The sequence below is a fragment of the Typha angustifolia genome, chromosome 8, assembly GCF_048772165.1.
Source record: "Typha angustifolia cultivar Huaian chromosome 8, ASM4877216v1, whole genome shotgun sequence".
In the NCBI taxonomy this organism is placed as follows: Eukaryota; Viridiplantae; Streptophyta; class Magnoliopsida; order Poales; family Typhaceae; genus Typha; species Typha angustifolia.
Window position 1 is genome coordinate 12,044,416 of NC_133246.1, and position 14,926 is coordinate 12,059,341.

The 14,926-nt window shown below is 37.5% G+C and overlaps 1 protein-coding gene across 2 annotated transcripts; it reads right to left on the reverse strand.

Annotated features, from left to right (window-relative positions):
- Window positions 1–1,284: 1,284 nt before the first annotated feature.
- Window positions 1,285–6,988, reverse strand: LOC140764731 (auxin-responsive protein IAA17-like). Of its 2 annotated transcripts, none has more exons than XM_073103461.1 (6): window positions 6,867–6,988; window positions 6,256–6,782; window positions 5,225–5,454; window positions 4,743–4,884; window positions 4,295–4,356; window positions 1,285–1,684 (listed from the first exon to the last, which is right to left on the reverse strand). In XM_073103461.1, exons 2-6 carry the CDS (start codon window positions 6,654–6,656, stop codon window positions 1,647–1,649), a joined length of 873 nt encoding a protein of 290 aa, XP_072959562.1. In that variant the 5' UTR covers window positions 6,657–6,782; window positions 6,867–6,988; the 3' UTR covers window positions 1,285–1,646. The 2 variants fall into 2 exon arrangements, with proteins under 2 accessions (XP_072959562.1, XP_072959563.1); XM_073103462.1 differs by having other exon boundaries at window positions 6,256–6,748; window positions 6,867–6,942.
- Between the last annotated feature and the right edge of the window lie 7,938 nt (window positions 6,989–14,926).

The following is a 14,926-nucleotide window of genomic DNA, read 5'->3' on the forward strand; positions in this document are numbered from 1 at the left end:
TGAGGCCATTCAGTTGCAATACATTTGCATTAAGAAATGAGCTAGTTTTTCAAATAGTTATTAATGTGTCACCCTAGTCTGATGAAAAGTATCCAAGAAAAAAAGAGAGTCCCAAATGATTCTTCTCCAATACAAAATAAACTCTTACAGCTAAAATAGTTTGAGCAAACAATAACATAGGGCATCTGACATTATGGGCAAGGACCACTGAATCATAGCTCATTTGAAAACAAATTCACACACTGTTTGAAGAGCATCTGCATGTAGCTTTGAGTTTATAAATTTATCTCATCCACTGCATCTGGACAATCACAGTGGAAAAATAGCTTAGATGAACAATAAAATTTCCTTTCAGTACTTCAACCATCTAATTTGTAAGATGAAAAGTACCCAAGAAGAATAAATAACATAGAGGGCACACCAAATACAGGTAGAGATTGATTAAGTTAGAAACTATCTCATTGCTTTTAAAGTTAATATAAGACGGGCATCAATACAATATAATAATATGTAAGTGGAATACATTGAACTGGCTCACATGCCCACCAGCAAACAGGCATCATTAGGTAAAAAGAAAGGAAGAGAAGAAGAGCATCATTTCTAGGAAGAAAGCCTGATTCCAAGGGAACATAAACCACCATGATTTCCCCCCCTGTTCTATATTTTTATTGTACCTGAAATGATGGTAGGGAAGCCTCTTATATCTTCTATGGACAAAATCATAGCACCCTACAAAGGATAGGTTGAAATGTGAATGTCCCCACTCACCAAACTTCTCAATAAAGCTGACTATGGAGCAGGGTGAATAATAGGAATGGCTACAAGTATATGGAAAAGGGCCTGCATGGAACTATTGAAGAATCCTACATTTGAAGGACAGGGCAGAGGATTACTTCATGAGGCTTATCAGGTGAACAGTGACACGAATGTGACTGCCAAAACAACCTCTCTTGGAAGATAATTGAAGACAATCAGAAAGGTAATTGGAATAAGTCAACAGAAACCACAATGTGGTACCTTTATCTTGCATAATTTACAGCAGGTAAATTCTGGATCTGAAAGCATCTTTCTGAGCCTATTAACACTATCAAACCGGCTTAGGAGACTACCATGATAACAAGTTTATCATGTCGAACCCAATCGAGTATTCAACAACAACAAGAGAAGCACAGTTTTAGACACACACGCATGACCGAAAGAAACAATCAAAAGTATCAACTCTTCGACTTCCAGGACAATCTCTCAGACAAAAGATAAACCTTTACTTGTTTGTCAACCAGGGTATTTGCTGAAATATGAATAGATTATGCACACTTTACATTAGAAGTTTAGCATATTGGAACAAGGAGTTTGTGAATAACATTTGCAAGCAGGAAACAACATTCAGTCTGTAGCAGTTCCAAACAGCATACCGATCATTTACACAAATAGAAGTAACAGGCAAACAAAGACACGGGCACAACCTAATGGAGCTTAAGTCCCTAGGAAATTTGGTAGGTTAACATAAGTTTTTAGTCCAGATGAAACAGCAAACCATAAAACATAATAGATATACCACAGTTTCCAACTTAACAACCTCTTGGTTTTGAGAAGTTCCCTTGCAGCCATCTGATTTGCTTGCGCTTCAACTGGGTTCAGCAACACTGCTAGTTTCGGTTCTTACACTTCTCCATAGCCCTTGGAGCTACAAAGAAACAGATCAACATATTACTGGTAGTTTCATGCATGTATAAAGTATGAGCAATTGCAGTAGGTGCTTGATACCATTGAACAGGTCATAGTCAACTAGAATTCAGATTGTTTTGAATTCAAATTTATTAGGTATAGTAGAAAAAATAACAGTCAGCTAATGTAAGAGCAACCTGAGTTCAGACAAGAAATCTGATGAATGTGTTTAACAGAATTGTCGTACTATAGAATTTAGATATTAATATTGCTGGACATTTACTACAATTGAATGTTTGCTCATCAAGATGTAATCCTTGTAAGGCTCTAGTCTAGGGGGGCTTCATCTTTCTAAAACTCAAGATGAGAATGCAAAATACAAAAAGCTTACAGAAATAAGATGCTCATGGCTACATCAGACATCCATAGATTCAAGAACCCACAATTTCCAAGAGATGAAGTAGAGACTAGAATGTTGTTGAGGAGTTCCAGTAAATTAACAAACAATTCATCTCAAAACATTCTTCACTAAATACAGATCAGAAGAGTTAAAAACTTAAAAATTACTTTAGAAAATACAATGATACATTGGTGATTCAATTTAAATAAAGTACTAAGTCCAGGACAGGTTTCATGTGGCTTAGTAAATATATATCATTGTATTAAAAAACTTCCACTTTAACGCCTAGGTTTTTGCCTTAGATAGAATATAACTAGACTCTGCTTATGTCCCACCCAAGTGAACGCTTAAGCATCTTGTATCATACTTTAGTAAATAAATTGACTCTGAAATTCAAAATGATTGTACATATTGAATTTAGTGTATTTGAATTGAAATTCAAAATGATTGCAAATGTTGAATTTAGTGTCTTTGAATAGCTAACTATAGTTCTTAATAAGAATGCATTAGTATATTATTTCGATTGTAGGTATTAATTTAACTTCTTCTCTAACTATTATTTTTTTATTTGTTTATTATTATGAACCATATATGGACTGATCTAAACATAAGAAAATTATGGAAATCTTTATGGTGGTAGTCTCACGAGTTACAGATCTAATGATTTTGGTTTCGCATAAATTAGAAGTTGAGATGAAAAGATAAAAATAAAATAGTAAACATAGGTCAGAAAGGAACAGTTCGATAAATATTTGATGTTGCAGTGGTCATCGGAGTGTGGCAGACGGCCAAGAGTGATGGCAGACGGCCATAGAATAGGATGGCTCATGGAGGAAAATGGTGGCTAGGGTTTAGAAGCTTAAAAGGATTCTATAATTATGATATACTCCTAGAAAGATAAGAACGATCTAACAACTACATGAAAAGATAAAACGAGATAATAAAATTAATTTAACTTAATAATCAAACCACGATGATAATCAATACATGTCTACTCTTATTTATATAAGTAAAAATTCTAGCCGATGGGATCCATATACGATTTTTATTTATTTTATTTAAAATTTAAAATAATAAGATAAATCTAATTAACTAACCCAATTTGATTGGACTTGGCTCAACTGACTTAACTCATATGATCAAATCATAACATTTATTTTTTTTACTGTCTTGAATTTTAGGCGCCCCCCTTCCCCCTAGCACCTAGGCGCTATATAATTCCTTGTCCGCCTATCTACCACTTACAGTCTTTTAACACCTTGCTATATATGGAAGAAACTATTAGGAGACTAATCAGAATAAATGACAACATGTCAGTTGACAGGAACGCTAACAAGCTACCTATCTCTCATTGGAGAGACAAGGTAATAATGACCTCCACCATCCACCCATTGTCGACAAGTCTCATCCTGCTACATCTAACATCTGGGACTAAGGATGAGGACAGAGAAAGGGAGGATAGGTGGCTCTTAAGCTCTGAGGTGGAGCTTCTTTTTCTACTCCACTACAGTATTTCCCTAGATGGTAAATTTTCATCAAACCTGACTTTCAACAGTCAGAATGGATGCTGCAACCCCTCTCCACACTCATGGATCATGCTTCTGCCTCAAAATGTCAACAACATGAAGATCCAGCTCTCTATTGGATTACTTTCTCTATTTCTGCGATGTGCACATTGTCCCATCATTTGGTCTTTCATATTCTCTGTTACTCACATGATGACAGGTACTAATTATCTCAGCCGAATATGCAAAGAGGAAAGAACTCATAAAGTAACATATGCAGAGCAACTAAGTTTGGAGGAATGTGGGTTCTCATTTTGTGTTCAGCAAAGAAATAATAAAAGGAAAAGTTACTTTTGATTTGGATAGTCTTACAACAGACTTAGTTCAGATGACTTGTACAAGTGATGATTCATGGTTCAGTGCTCAACTTATGTGCTCAGCTGCAAAATCAACTATAGATAGCCAACTAAAAGAGGAAATGGGAAAATGGCTTAGAAGCCTCCTGTCTCCTAACAGATATGGAGGACCCGAATGTAGATAAGTAAGAAGAAATCGATGTGTATCAGACCCACCTTGAGGCGTACAACCAAGTTCCAAGAACTAGACCATCCAGTCATTTAGAGTAAAAGCATATTTTTAAACATTAAATACTGGTAGTCTATTAGTTATCTCACAAGTCATAAGTACAGGTAAAGTTGTATAGTCCTTCAGTAATTTCTCTTACCAAGCCCAATTGCATCTGAACCCTTCATGATCCTCAACCTCCTACAAGAGTCAGTGAACATCCTGCAATTGCAAAAGGTTGAAAAAAACAGTTAAGTTACAGTGGACATAAACAATTTCCATAATTGCTGCCAAGCCAGACAGTGAAGTGACCATTCATTCTACAATGGTAATGCCAAAATTAAAGAACGAAAGGTGAAACTACAAGCCAGAAAAAAAGGACGTTACTGTTCAGGTTTGGCAGTTCATCTAGACAGTCTCTATTACAGTAATGTTAATTGTCTTATACTGTACAATCACATTGGTGTCCTGTTTACAGAGGGCACAATTCAGAAAAATAAAAGGCAAAGGGAGATAAGAGATATGGCATAGTCAATACATCCCCTGAGAGCACTTGGATTCTGACTGCAGATACAATTTTTATGGTATTATATGTTAACAATACTTACTCCCATGGGACATCACCAACAAGCATCCAATCTCCATCCTTGTCTTCATAAGTGAGCACATATTCAGATCCATTCAGAAGATCCATTAACCGGCTCTCAGATAACCCATCCCTACCAGGGATTCCATGAGACCCATACTGACCTGAAATGCAACAAGACAAATCTTAAGCAGCTACGCAGACATAAACAAAGAGATCAAAGAATTTTTTCCTGATTCATCTTCTGGTATATGTAAATGATTTACATGGAACTGAAAGCCAGTACAAGATTCTTTCCACAGTAGTTTTCAACCAGCATATCTAATGACCTACTATATCTATATGAAAAGATAGCATTTCAATAAGCCAATTGTTGAATTCTCACTAGTTCAATGATGTGATTCGCTTGTGAAAATTCTATATCGAATTAATTGAAATTTCCATATTAACCTCAAGAGGAAATGAATTATGAGTAACACAAATGTGTGAAAAATCAGAGCTAACCAATGGTAAAGCCGCTGAACATCTTCTCAAGTGATGATGATAGATCCTTGTAGTTCTTGTAAGTTTTGAGATCAACCTTCCTGAGGTATGGGGCACCATCCATGCTAACCTTGACATAAAGGCATCCTGGCCCTTGTTTTGCCTCCCCATCTTCTTTGTTCTTCAGTGGGTTTACAGCCATCGTGTTCTTCCGGTAGCTACGAATTGGAGGCCAACCTACCACTTGTGCCCTGTTACATACACAAGGTTATGCTTAGATCTACCAAAGGTCACCCAGTCATGAGATAGAACTAGTAGAAAGTCCATTATCTCTAGATAACATGAATAATCTCCGAAGCCGAGAAACTGCAAAAGCACGGAAGAAAACAAGACATAACAGTTTGTAGTTTAATGTTTTGAGCTAACCAGAAGCTCAGAGGGAATAAAACATAGTTAATCCTTAATGCTAAAGAAACACAACCCCAAAATTATACTGTATGTAAAGAAGGCAAACCAATTCTAGATAATATTTCTGTGCTTTATGTGCTATAATTTATTCGCATGGAACTCTTGCAATTCAGCTTACAAGAACTGGCACATCCAGATAACTAAATACTGGAGTAAAAGATCAAGATATAAACATGTGAGAAAATTCTAACATAGATTAGAAATTACACAAATTGGAAAGAACACAACAAAATAGGAGATCAAAGACCATGAAAAAAGAAAAAAAGAGTCTGGAATTGCATAAGATTAGTAACTTTTCCGACAGAAACTCCACTGTAAATCCACCATTCTATTAACAATGCAAAAAAGAACAGATTTTCTTTCAGAAAATTCAAAAAAATTCTCTTCTCAAGAAACCACAAGAAAAAGAGAAAAGGATTTTTCAAATCAAATCCAAAAGGAAAAGAAAAAAAAAAACAAATCAAATCATCAAAATTTACAACAATCTTAAGATACCAGCAAAAAGATTTGCTCTATAAGCAAATGTTTCCACTTAAAATCTCTCAACAACACCGAAAAGAAAAAAAGAAAAAACCACAACTTACTTTGCAGCCGGCGCGACCGCACCATCATTCTCGCTCCCCTTCGCCGCCTGCGCCTTCTTCTCCTGTCCCGCAGCCTCCTTCCCTCCTCCGCCTCCCAAATGCTCCCCATAAGCTACCCCACCCTTCTTCCCCATCTCCTTCTCCGATCCAGCCCCGGTGGAGAAAACCCACTTCCCAGACCCATCAATGGCGTCCGCGAACCCTCTCTTCGCCCCTGACACGAACCCCTTGGGAAGCAACTCCAAGGTGACCCCCACCTTCTCGTTCCTCTCCGGCGACTCCGACCCAGGTAGCCCAAGCCTGAGCTCCGTCTCCTTCAACCCCTCTCCGGCGCCAGCGCCGGCAGCCGCGGAGGAAACCTCCGAGAGGCCTATGTAGTCGTGTCCCAGATGCGGTGACATCAACCTTCTTCTCTCTCTCTCTCTATCTCTGTCGCTCGCTCTCTCTCTCTCTCTCTCTCTCTCTCTCTCTCTCTCTCTCTCTCTCTCTCTCTCTCTCTCTCTCTCTCTCTCTCTCTCTCTCTATCTCTAAACAACAACACCAAGAAGCATTAGACTTAGCCAAGAGAAGAAGAGGAAAAAAATTCTAAGGCAAGAAGAGAAAGGAGAGACCTTTGCTATAACTGTAATGGTTGGTTTCTTCTTTTCTTCTGTTTATTTTGTGTAGTATTAGTATAGTATGAAGTAGGAAGAAGAGGAGTAATATATGCTTCAGCTCCCCCAAACTTTTATTTTATTTGTTAAGTAGAATAAGGATTGGATTGGTGGAGGGAGTGGAAGGAATAAGAATTAAAAATAATACAAGGGGTTTATTAGTAAAAATGGCTCGAGAAGTGGCTGCTGCTTAGTAGATAACGTTCTACTAATTCGTCGTGTTAGTGACTAGTTTATTACTGAGTTAAGAAAACAAAGAAAATTTGCACTTAAGACACTACCTTTTTGCTTATTTATGGTTTGTATCCCTGTATCTTCAAATATACAAATTGCACCCTATTTTTTATCAAATATTTTTAAACCACATCTTAGCTTAGGTTAAACTTAACAGCATCTGGGCAGAGGGCATTAAAAAATAGAATAAATTACAAATTGCCATCAATGGTTTTGTCTAACATCAAATCAAACTAAAAACCTTTATATATATTACTTTGCCCACCATTAGGTTAATATAAAACTGTTAATTTTTTATTTAAATTTAATATTAAAAATAAAAATAATTTTACTTTAACTTTTTAAATTATTATTATTTTTTATATACACTTCCTAAACTTATTTATTAATATATTCCTTAATATTTTTATTTTTAAGTTCGTATATATGAATATTTTTTTAAGTTACTCTACCTCTCTCTTATCCATTCTCTTGGCTTTGCACCTTTTCCCCTCCATTATTTGTTATTTGTTAGAAAGTTATATTCCATTTGTCTGAAATTCTTGAGACACTATATCTTAGTTTACTAAAAATAAAATAGTTAAATAAAACTAGATGTATCAATTATGAATCCTAGATTCTAATTGTAGAGGTGATAGAACCTTTTAGTGTGAATATGCTTTTATGTTAGATAAGTATATATATTAACTCAACACAGGAGTTTAGTTAAATTTAGTTATAATGGAACTAGCCACAGATTGTGTTCTAAAAAATTTGATAAAAGACAGGTCGTAATTTGTAAATGTCAAAAAAGCAAGATTGTCAACCGTAAATAAGTTAAGGTGTAGGGTGTTAAATAGAAATTTTAGCACTGATAGTCCACCGAACAAGTTGTCAAGATCGTGCCACGTCATTAATACATCGGTAGCTAAAATCCACGGCAGCGAAGGCCACTGCTCGAACGGGCCTGATACGTCCACGTCAGGCTTTTCCCAGCGGTCAGATGACAATGAGGTCTCACTTTACCCGAGAGTTGACCAGGTTAAATTTGACCAGTCCCCATCGACCGGCTACCGCAGGTCGTCTCCACCCGGCTGACAGCGACGGCAGTTTTGCGGACCGACACCTGTCATGCCGTATGACCGACATGGACGGTGACCCCTTCGCTGTTATTTACTCGGTCTACTTTTAATTCATCAAGACTAATAAACGAGTAATGCTATAACCACATAAACTTTACAAACATTCTGTCAACAAAATGATACGGCGTCATCTCGTCCGTCGGTATGGATCTACCGATGGACCTGATGACGCCACGTCTAAAGTGTTAGTAAAGTGCTGCTGGTAAAGTGTTCGTAAAGATAGCATTTTTCCTAATAAATATGGTCAATAGAGACTTAAAGCCAAGGGGTGATTAAGACGCCGCGGTTCACGTGAGCCCCACGTGTGCCACACGTGGGGCTTGGGTCCACGTAGGACGGACCCCACCCCCCCCATCCTTCGTACAGTGGCTATAATTTGTGGGGCCGACCAACTAGGGACGGTTATAAACTTATAATTGGTGGGGTAGATGTAGGTCTCGATGATATCTTAATAACATGTGTATAATGTTAGACGGATGGTAAAATTGTGGATGGAAGTCGATCTTTGTTTCATATTTTAAAATTTTAATAAGTACTTAATAATTCCATGTAAAGAAGAAAACTTAATTAAAAAAATAGTTTCATAGCCGAAAAAATATTGGCGGGAAAAAACACCGTTATTTTTTATTAAAAAAAATTGATAATTAGAATTAAAAGTTGAATTTAACGAGCATAGGAGGGTTAAAACGTAAAAAAAAACCTCGGTAAGAATCTGAGGTGAAAAAAATATTATTAAAAGCGAGTGGGTCCTACGTCGCCTTGTGCCAGCTAAGCGGCACTAACTAAATGTAGGCAAAGCTCCTCCGCTTTCTTTCCTCCTGTCCAGATATCTCTGTACGTGTACCGCCACCCGCAATCCAACGCTCCTCTTTAAACCCCGCGGCCTCCTTGCGGGTCCCACCGGGTAGTTACTTTCTCAGGGTCACTGCCATTGGGCGACACATATTTCGTGGTATTACTCGTAAGTTTTTAGATTAGGTGAGTTGAAATACTTCGTACTACGTTGACCAATGCTGACGGTCCGATCAGGATCGAAGGGTCCAAGATGAACCTATATAAGGAGAGAGAAGAAAAAGAAAAAGAAAAATTGAAAAAAAACGAAGAAAGAAAGAAACCGTGAGGGCGAGACAGCGAGTTGAGAGAATGGTCTTCGTGGCAAAAAAGGTTGTCCATTCTAAGGGTTATTTTGAATATCACCACAAACAATAATTTAATCACCAAAGTCGTCCGTTTTAGGGTACTTGTACTTTTGTTTATGTAGCGAAAAATACATTTACCCCCCTCCACTTTTATCCAAATTCAAATCAACCCCTGAAATTTTATCTGAAATATAGTTCACCTTTTTATGTTCCTGGAAGCTATTAGTGCTAATTAAAAATATTAAATATACTCCTTTTCATTTATAATATTAATTTTTAAAAACACATAGATTTTTATTAACAAAATTTGTGAGTTTTATACAACTTACACCCTAAATTTGTTTAAATTTCCCGGGAAAAAAAACCACCTTGAGAGTATTCCTTATTTCTAAAATACTTTAAAAACGTGCTTACGTATTAAATGGCATAATAAGTCTGAAACGTGGGTGGTGATATGCAAAAGTCGAGATGCCGGCCGACCGAGAATCAAGAGAGTGGGGGAATCTAAAAGCAGCGTCTCTACACCACCACGCTAGGGAATCATTAGATCTAAAGCTAATTAGTATTATTAAATTAGGGTTTGATTAGATTAGATTAGATTAGATCAGATTAGATGCGACCTTTAGGATTAAGGGAGTTTAATACTACTTAGGTGTCATAGAGAGTCTTGCTTTCCACCCAACACGACTTGGATTAAAACTTAAGAATGTTTCTTTCTCGCAGTACATATATCCAATCAAGCGGCCGAGATGTACGGAGCAAACTAATCTAACAATCCATTAGCGGATTAAGGACCCACTTAATCAATGTAGTTAGTAACTTAAACATCTTTTTCAATTCCCTAATGGGTGGAAACTTTTCTAATGACAAAATTACCCTTATATATATTTTTTCTTGTTAGAGTACGAGTATAATTGTTATTTTACTTACATAAATATTACTTTCAAATAATTAACCTTCTTAACAAGCCATCCACGTCGTCCCATAGGGGTGAAGTATTGATGCTTTCTTATTTTAGAACAGCCTGAAGGCTAACATAATTTATTTATTATTCAAAGATTATGAAGGCCTAATACACGAAGATAATGGAAGATAGAGCTACGATTCTTTCAAAAAGTGACTGCTCTTTGATATAAGTCCCACATTTGGTTTACACTAAGTATCACTATAAATTAATCCAAAGAATAAGTCTGAAAGCACAAACACAAGAATGAAGTGAAGAACAACCCAAGAGATTCTTAAGAGTAAAAAGCCTCACATTCAATATTGTTAGCATAATAACCGTAGCATACGTCTGCCCAATAATTCAAGACTCAGTCTTAAGAATCTATAGAGGTGGAATGATTAGAAGATCACCCACATGAGATACAAATTAAAAAAGAAAAAAAACCAAACAACACCCAAACTCTACAGGCTTGGATCTAGCGAGGAGAAGATATGCTGCGACAGTAGGGAGCAGCAGCATATCCAACAACAAGAGGGAGGTAGTGGGCTCAAATTTGGTGGAGGGACGACGTCCAAGCCCAGATCTAGCGAGGGAGGAAAATAGAAGGAGAATGGCAGATGCAATGAGGGGGCAATGGAGAGTAGCAACAGTGGGCTAAGCTCGATGAGGGAAGTGGCAAGGGGAAAGAGGCAGTAGGCTCAAATCCAATACAACGACGGTGCCCAAGCACAAATCCAACATGGTAGAGGGGGTAGAAGGAGGATGGTTGATGTGGTGAAGAGTGGCGGAATGGAGTGGCATCAGTAAGGGTTTATAGGACAAGGGTGTGGCGAGAAAGATCGGCAATAGTAGGCGCGACACGGTGTTAAGTGGTAGTTGTGTGGAGGTGAGAGAGGAGGGGAGAAGAAGTGGCGGACGACGACTTTGAGGGGAAGGAGGAATGGTGGCTATGAGTAGTAGTGAAGAAGGCTTCTTCAATGTAAGGGAGAAAGAAAGAAAGAAAGAAAAGAAAAGAAGCAATACTCCCCTCCACTAGCACTTGGCTAGTAGAGGGGAGAGAAAAACCTCGCTATCAACGACAAGGGAGGAGAACTCTCTAGTATGGAAGGAATAAAATCTTTGCGCCAAACCTTAGCATAGTTAAGTATTGATGCTTTCAAGCTTACGTCATATGATAGGTAAAAAGTAATGATATACTTGTTAATTGGAATATATATAATTTAAGAGCTATATTTTGAGTGAATTTGAAAAGAATTTTTTTAAACATTTTATAGTTACTAATTAACATAATATTAAATAAAAATTATGAATAATTATACCTTATTCTTTCAAAAATCTCTGCTATTTTATTCTTCTTCTAGAGAAAAAGAATGAGAAAGATAAAAGATTAAAAAAGAATAGTCTATAATAAGCATTTGAACATCAATTCTTATATATATATATATATATAATTTTGTGAAGTTATAAATATGTAAGAAATATACAAAATCTTTTAAAGTAATTATTTTCTAGATAAGGATCACAGCAAGACATAAAATACAACAAAAACCAGAAGAAGTCAATCAATACAAGATATTTCTTCCACGTTTGTGGACAAAGGACAGCCACTTGGACACATAGAAGAAAATAATGTTTGCACGAAGCAAGACCATAATAAATAAAATAAAATTTGCACCAATTTTAAAGCTCCAAATTAATTGTTGTTATTATTATTTCTCTAACATCGAAAGATAAAAAGGTCTCATGAGACCCTAATTATAACTTTGCAATTGGTGCCCTAAATCCTCGTATCACATTAGTACCAAAATTGTACGTGTAGTGGCCTCGTAACAATTGACAGCCCCCGTGAGAGCAAATGCGGGTCGTGTTCTCCCGGGGCCCCACCCCCTCCGTGTAAAATGGTGGGGGCCACGTGGCGGGATTATGGAGGTGGACCCACGGTTGTCCCCCCTTCTCCCGTGCAGCGGACCCCACACCCTCTGCATCTATCCCCATCCTCCTATCCTACGGAATCCCACCCCCAATCCCCCAATGCCCACATGGGCGACCACAGCGACGGCCCCCCTCTCTCTCTCTCCCTCCCTCCCTCCCTCCCCGTTCCGTTACATCAAACGCCGTTACGGATTACTTCGATTCTTTTCTTTTTCTTTTTCTTTTTTCTTAATCATTGAGCCCAGCTCCCGTCTTAGGGAAATTTACAGTTTAACACCTCACATTGTTTATATTCATTAGTAGTTGCATCCTACCTACCTATCTATCTCTTGGCCTTTTTCTTTTGTTTAATAGTTTGAGCCCGGGTTTTGTCTTGTTCTTTCTTATTTTCACTTAAAGCTCCTTTCTGTTCTTTTCTTTAGTAACAAAAGCAAAAGGTAGATAGGTCTGATAATAAACTGATAATGTAGCATGTTAACTCATAGCTTTTGCCTAAGATTTTTACTAAATTAAATCTACTTAGAGATTGATAGTCAACAGGTGCGTGCTAGTAATAAATAGAAACCTTAAACGACTACTCGCCCATCGGAATTCAAGGAGCTCCGATGGTTACATCGATTGGTTCAGCGGTCGCCATTGTGAGACGAGGCATTGCGTCGGCGGCCGACATGGAAGCCCATAATTGAGCTTGATAGTCTAAGCTTAACGGCTTGAATTCCTTCATAATTGAGCTTAATTGATAGGCCAACTCTAGATTAATTGAAGTATATGAATGGATCAGTAATTAGGTGGAAAGGGCCCTTCTTGTAGGTGGTTTATGTAGCAATATGATTAGAAGTCACTCTCCTAACTCTCACTTTCCTATGATTGTGAGTCACATTGGAGCCCATACAATAGTGCAAGTGAGCCAGCCACCTTTGGTGGCCAATGTAGACATTTGTTTCTTTTTATCTCTTTTGAATAAAGCTTCAAAGTCCCTCCCACTATAAGCTGTACTACTAGAGAATCCCCCCCCCCCTCTCTCTCTCTCTCTCTACATTGGTTAATTTTAAACTCACAGTATCCATAACATCACCAATCAATGAAATGCACTTGGATCTGTCCATCAACCAAATGCATTTGAGTCCATTGATTGACAAGGACTTCTACTCTACCAGATCACCAATCAAATTAATTTTCAACGGTGATATATATATATATATATATATATATATATATATATATATATATATATATATAGAGAGAGAGAGAGAGAGAGAGAGAGAGAGAGAGAGAGAGAGAGAGAGAGAGAGAGAGAGAGAGAGGTTTGAATCTACTATCCATTAATAGTGTTAACATAGTTTTTTTGGGGTTCAAAGTTAGGCAAACTTAGTGGTAGGTCTCCATGTTTGCTTTCAGAAATGGGCAGCACCTAATCAAAGCTAAGATTAAGTGCAACAAACACTATTAGGATTCGAACTGTCGTTCGTGATTTAGAGTTTAGGGAAGTTTCTATATCCATCTAGTGTTTAGGATTCAAGAGTTTAGAGGATGCTGGCTGGTTCGAAGATTATGAACTCCTTTGCTCCACTGAAAGTGGTCTATTTCTATATGCATCTAGAGTTTAGTGTTTAACGAACACCATTAGAACTCAAAGAAGGACTCAGATGGTTGATCATGAAAAAATTATTTAAATAGCAAGAAATGCTATTGATTATGATGGCAAAAATAACCCTACATATATCTGTTTGAGCAGATGAGCCTAAAATGGATAACATGGGCCAGCAAGATGTCATTTTACCAATGATTTGCTCAACTAATAGTAAATAGCACTTCCCTTCCAAAATTTCCGGTGATCCTTGGACAACTATGAACTCCCCATTCTCCACAGTTTTTTACACGTGTCTCATGATCTGAAAGACTGAAACTATGTGAGAATTAGCTTAGCTACTGTCTTACTGACATTTATCCTCAGCTCACACACCTTAGTAGTAGTAGTAGTAGTAGTAGTACTATTACTAAGCCATAAGAAAAAGGAGAACATCATCACTTTCAGTGAGCAACAGCACTTTGATTCCAGTGAGTAGCACTTTGACCACAAGATGCAAGTTGAGAGGCAGCATCTGAGGAGGGAGTAAAGCTCAGACCCCCTGGGGAATGAGGGATAATACCACAGAAGCAACTTGCTCCTAGTCCCGCATGAGGTCATAGAGCCAGGCACAGCTCTCTGGTGGAAGTCGTTATCAAACCACCCTTTGCGTGTCCAGGGTTTTGTGTCTGGTGGTGAGTGAGATGAATCTAGTGTCATCTTGAATGATTTCGGTAGAGAAAATTAATGACCCGTCGCGGTTAAAAGAAGATAACGGTACTAGAAAGTGTCAATAGTTTTAGCAGCATTTTGTTAGATAAACAGTTGATTAAAAAGCTTTAACACACGTCCCCTCATGTCTAGCCACCGTACTGCAACACTAAGAGTTAGGAGAATACTGATATCATGTTAGAGCACAAACTATGGAGAAGGTGTCCTAGTTTTATAATTTGTTTAGATAATATAACATGCTTAGATCTTCTCTAAGTTACCTATAAAGTCTTTCTTTTGGAGTTACCGTTGAAAGACCATCTTGGTAGCATTTCAGGTTTTACTTTTCTTCTTCTTCTTCCTCTTCT

Coding starts and splice junctions, on each gene's coding strand:
- LOC140764731 (XM_073103461.1), bottom strand. CDS start 6,656: ATGTCACCGCATCTGGGACACGACTACATAGGCCTCTCGGAGGTTTCC. Junction 5,455..6,255: donor GCGGTCGCGCCGGCTGCAAA/GTAAGTTGTGGT, acceptor TGTATGTAACAG/GGCACAAGTGGTAGGTTGGC. Junction 4,885..5,224: donor GTTCAGCGGCTTTACCATTG/GTTAGCTCTGAT, acceptor GTTGCATTTCAG/GTCAGTATGGGTCTCATGGA.